The sequence below is a fragment of the Vanessa atalanta genome, chromosome 30 (genome assembly GCF_905147765.1).
Source record: "Vanessa atalanta chromosome 30, ilVanAtal1.2, whole genome shotgun sequence".
NCBI classification, from domain to species: Eukaryota; Metazoa; Arthropoda; class Insecta; order Lepidoptera; family Nymphalidae; genus Vanessa; species Vanessa atalanta.
In genome coordinates, this window is record NC_061900.1 from 2,785,454 (window position 1) to 2,790,994 (window position 5,541).

Genomic DNA, 5,541 nt, shown 5'->3' on the forward strand with positions numbered 1-5,541 from the left:
TAAGAAATATTAACCACTCCTTACATCGCCCAATGCCCCACCAACTTTGGGAACTAAGATGTTATGTCCCTTGTGGTTGCATTGGCTCACTCACCCTTCAAACTGGAACACAACAATACTGAGTACTGTTGTTTGGCGGTAGAATATCTGATGTTTGGTAGGTACCTACCCAGATCCTTTACACAAAGCCCTACATTTTATAGTTTATTAGAAATAGAAATAAAAAATCAGTATTTATTAAAAAAAACATTTAATATTATGAATTTCACAGTCCATAATAAACATATATCATATTTCATTTCATTGTAAAGTATTAATAACACATTTTACTATATCACGCGTATAAACGCTCTTTTAAAGCCACACAGTATCATACAACACAACCTAAACCAAAATATATTAGATTATACCGAGAGTACATTTCAATGGCAGGAGGAGTTAGTTAATAAACAACTTTGACCTTGAATTGAAGCGACGCCATTGGTCGAGATCGAAATCATCTGTGGTGTGCGTTATCGAGAATGGCGTCAATGTTTTTGACGTTGTTATCAAAACTTTGTAAGTTAAATTTAACTGGATTTAAGTAGTTAAGTGTAATAGTGTCTTATTATAAATAAATATATATTAAGCTGTTTGTAGTGTATATTACAGCTTTACTGATTAAATTAGCTCCTACCAAATTCAATAAGGGCTTCCATTACAGCCCATTCTTTGTCATAACATCAATATGTTATACTTTTTATCTCACTTCAGGCTTACTCTGCTCTCCTGACGACCAGAAACTCTTGACCTATCCGTTTAGTACAACCACATCTCATGGGATATATACTGCTCTAAATTTACAAATGTATATGGTTACAGGGGACCACATTATCATTGTCTTCTTTTTAGAAACAATAGTAATATTTTTTGACATTTATTGTCGTACCTTGGGCGTACGACTGACTTATGTGTTGTGACGACATTGTCATAACGCTTTCTTATGACGTCATGTCACTACACCGTTCCCTACTGTCTTGTTTGTTGCGCGTGTCAATATTCGCTGCTATATATCTAGTCGCCGCCTGCGGCTTCGCTCGCCTTTTAGGGGTTGTTCGTTAGTTGTTAGGCATAAAAAAAGTCTGTCCGTCTTTGGGGTTTAAGTTTGCTCCATTATCATTAGCAGCCTGTAAATTTCCCACTGCTGGGCTAAAGCCTCCTCTCCCTTTGAGGAGAAGGTTTGGAGCATATTCCACCACGCTGCTCCAATGCGGGTTGGTGGAATACACATGTGGCAGAATTTCGTTGAAATTAGACACATGCAGGTTTCCTCACGATGTTTTCCTTCAACGCCGAGCACGAGATGAATTATAAACACAAATTAAGCACATGAAAATTCAGTGGTGCCTGCCTGGGTTTGAACCCGAAATCATCGGTTAAGATGCACGCGTTCTAACCACTGGGCCATCTCGGCTCCATACCAAATGTTATCAAATTCGGTTCAATGGTATGGCAACAGACAGACAGAGTAACGATCGCTTATATAATATTAGTAGAGATAATATTTATTTTATTAACACAGATAGACATTTTTTTATTCAAACATCAATTTCAACAATGTAGCGTCAACTTTCTTGTCTACCTTAACTTTTTTCTTTACAAGCCGACCATCATCGAAGAGTTCATTTCTTTTACGCGTCCGTTTATATTCGTTGGGAAAACCGATAATTTTATCCGGTGCGAAGTAATTCACAAAATACTCTATCTCTTTTTTACTACAGTGAGTAGCGAAACAGACGTCCATTCGCTTCGGCGACACGCGGTCGACTGAGCATATTTCTTCTTTGTAGTTCAGCCATTTCATAGCCGATAAATGTACGAATAAATAATTACTATGACATTTTTGAACGCATGAGCTATGAGAACTGTTTTCGCTTCTATTTCTACATAAATGAACTCTAGTTGATGTTTCGTTGTTTGTCACTCCAGGGACTAGATTAGGTATTGAACTGAAAAAAAAAATTATACATAATATCTGTTACTAACTTAGGGGATTTCCCTAAAAGATTGGGGCTCTTTGGCGGCAATAATTGGTGAGATTTTTTTTTTTATAATCGTGCACATGTTTTTTAGTTTCCAAATTTTGACGTTAAAAACTTTTGTGCATTTATCTTAAAACGTAAACGATACGTTTCCGATTCTATTCCGATCCAACTTCGACCGCTTGGCTTATCTCCCACGTGAAATGACAACTAACTTAAAGTGATACGCCATTGTGATACTTGTATCCTTATGTTTACTAGTCAATATCGCATATTAAATTCTAAGACTTCACACTCGTGTTCTGGGGTGAGATTCGAGTTTCTTGTTATAGAATAGTCCTACTCGATCGTGTTGGTATGACAAGGCTAAATAAAACTATTATGTTTTGATTCGATTGCGAAAAATGCCAATTTGTATGTAGAATTAGTCCCCGTTACCCACTACCTAACAAAATTGATTCCGATAATTTTATTATTCACAGAATTTCGTTGCATTTTCTATTTTCATTTTAAACTTCATTAAGATATTCGTGCTTCACCGGAAGTACTTTACAGGAAGGCTTAGAATTAGATTTTAATCAATAAAGTGTAAAGTTGTCTATTTCGAGAGACTTGATACTTAATTGTCGGTTTATGGAGCACCCTGTACCTGTACGCCCCAACAGTATGACATCAAATATGCTCACAGATAATAATACACATTTACAAATATGAAAAGGTTGAACATTATTCATTCCTTTGCTGTTCAAAACATTCAAATAAAAAAAAAAAAAAATTCGTTTCGAAATCTAAATTACCTGTAAAAACGACATTTGTCCGATCCAACAAATACTTTCATGTGTAATCGCTTATATATTTCGTTGAAGACAAACTCGTAGCCATATTTGGCTGAAGTGTGTAGAGCAATTGCATTATTCTCGTCCGAGTCCAGAAACATTCTAATTTCAAAAATCATTTTTTCAACACTCTCACTTCTCCTCGGGAAGTTTTCATAATTGGAATCCAAAAACGTTGTATCAACATACATCGTATCCAATTTAATTGGTTCATCTCCATCATGAAGATGCTTGTAACTCGGTAAGTCGTTCAGATTTACCCGAAAATCCCCGGTAAATAGAATGTTTTGTGTCGTCGTTGAGAATAGAAACATTGTTGATCCTGCACTGTGGCCGGCTGGTATCAAGGTGACATTGAGGCACAAATCTGGAATGTCTTGCTCAGGTAAACCGGGCAAAGATATAAGTGTTGAGCCTAAAATAAATACTTTTTTATAAGAATTAAAAAACAATTCAAATTATATTAGCCAGAACTTTAAATAAACTTTGTACATTTTCATGCTATAAACCAATATGGCCCGGTGTTTAGAACTCTTGCATCTAATTGTAGATTCAAATGCAGTCAAGGACTGATATTCCATACACATACTTAATTTGCATTAATATTTTTTCTCGTGCTTGGCAGTGAAGGATGTGTCATGAGGAAATTCTGCTACGTGTGTATCAACCAACCAACATTTTAGCAAAGGCCTTAGCCCAGCAGTGGGATATTTACAGGCTCTTATTGTAACATAGTGTATTCTTAATTATATATCTTTAGATATAAAACAAAACTATTCTATTTTACTACCTATATATGCTTAAATTTTACTTCCAAAAGCCAAAGATAAATTAGCTAACATTCAAAATGACAATTTATTCCAAAACCATATTGAACATCACAGATCATTCAAGATCTCGGTCAATAGTATTGCATCAATTCAATGTGTGATTGATTTCTTTAGCTTGTTCTAGCAATTTGATGAACGTGAAACTGTGTGTGACAGAGAGCGAGTATTATTCTGATCAATGTGTACGTCAGGATTAACTATATTGAAGCTTCTAGGAAATGCACATTACTAATAATTTCTACTGGAAGACAATTTTACTCTTTAAAACAATATATTTTATACTATAATACAAATATACCATCACTGTTAATTATATTCAAATATTTAGCTCCAATATATAATAAATATATTTTAAAAATTAATTTCCAATTTTTGGTGTGCTTTCATTGCCCTTTACAGCCTAATGGATAATCCGGCTGTATCAAATGTACTGGTGTCTATCATTTACAATTTTTTTTTATACAGCTAGTTAACTGGTAAATTGGCCACCTGATAAGTGGTCACCAATACTCATAGGCGAAAAAAGAGGTTCTTTCTTTATATTTTAGGTTAACAGTAACCATTGGTCATTCTAAATTTAAAAATAAAAAAGTTGAGTTCTTTTTTCGAAATTATAACTTACCCATTTTTAATCCTCTGACGTATTTCATAATTCGTTCGTCATTTTTATCATCATTTATAATAGCGGCTGTTAGCTCCGTCGTGTAGATTGTGACGTTGTTCTTTGATAAAACGTCCATTAGCTGAGCTGAATGCAAGCCCTGGATGTGATCTGAATGATAATGGCTCAGGAAGTAGGCTCTGGCGCCTTGCTGTTCAGCATTTTCGAAATTATCAACATATACACCGGGGATTTCATCAATTTTTCCATGAAAAGAACTTTTCATTATTACTTAGGAGTATGTACAAAATTGTTCTTAATATGTAAATGTACTTATATAAAAATAAATGAATTATTTAACGCTTAATTTTAAAATAGACGATATATTTTGTTTTGACCATAGAAATTTTGACAGCTGCTCATATAAATTGTCATTTCGTTCAACGCAAACGTTCTACAATAACACAAAATTCCAACACTATTTTAACTATAATGTTCATAATAATATGTACATTGCTTGACGATTGACTACTGCAGCAGTGTTGCAGAACCACCGATAGTTTGACTATTGATATTTCGAAAACTATTACTAACTACAGGATATCGAGAGTATTATCGGCAGTTTCGCCTTATACAATACTATCGATAATACTATCGATAGCTCTCCCCGAGCCATACTATTGAGAATAGCGATACTATCAAATGAAAAAAATAAATAAATTTATAATTATGTTTGAGATAAGATATAAGTAAGTCCAGCTCATATGTATACAATATTATTATGTACAAATCAATGTACTTAACAAAAAATCTTGAAAAAAAAAAACATTTTTTCATTTTAAATTTCTTATTTAATAGCCATTGGCTTTATAATCGTTTACAATGATTAGATTGTAAAATGACATACGCTTCAGAAATAAACTTCAAATTATTAAAAAAAAAAGTTAACTACCTTCCGAATAATCCGTTAGATATTAAATATGATCATGACTATTAGTATATTATTGATGATTGTGGAAAAAATTAATTAGTATCAATTTATGTCAACATAAGGTATGATTTATTTCTTCTTTGGAATTGTCATTATAATTAGAACCATGACAACAATGGTAACACTATTAAAGATGGGGATTTCCTTTGTTACCTGTGTTGTGTTTTGCTTTTGAGTGTTTGTTTTATAAATGAAGATGTTCATGATATGATGGATTCAGTTATCAAATGATAATTATCATTAAATTTAATTGAATATTTAT

At 33.3% G+C, this 5,541-nt stretch overlaps 1 protein-coding gene across 1 annotated transcript; it reads right to left on the reverse strand.

The window, feature by feature from the left end:
* Nucleotides 1–1,519: 1,519 nt before the first annotated feature.
* On the reverse strand, nucleotides 1,520–4,646 carry LOC125075248 (protein artemis-like). Its single transcript, XM_047686946.1, has 3 exons — nucleotides 4,310–4,646; nucleotides 2,819–3,272; nucleotides 1,520–1,988 (listed from the first exon to the last, which is right to left on the reverse strand). The coding sequence occupies exons 1-3, from the start codon at nucleotides 4,572–4,574 to the stop codon at nucleotides 1,574–1,576; spliced, it is 1,134 nt and encodes a 377-aa protein (XP_047542902.1). The 5' UTR covers nucleotides 4,575–4,646; the 3' UTR covers nucleotides 1,520–1,573.
* Between the last annotated feature and the right edge of the window lie 895 nt (nucleotides 4,647–5,541).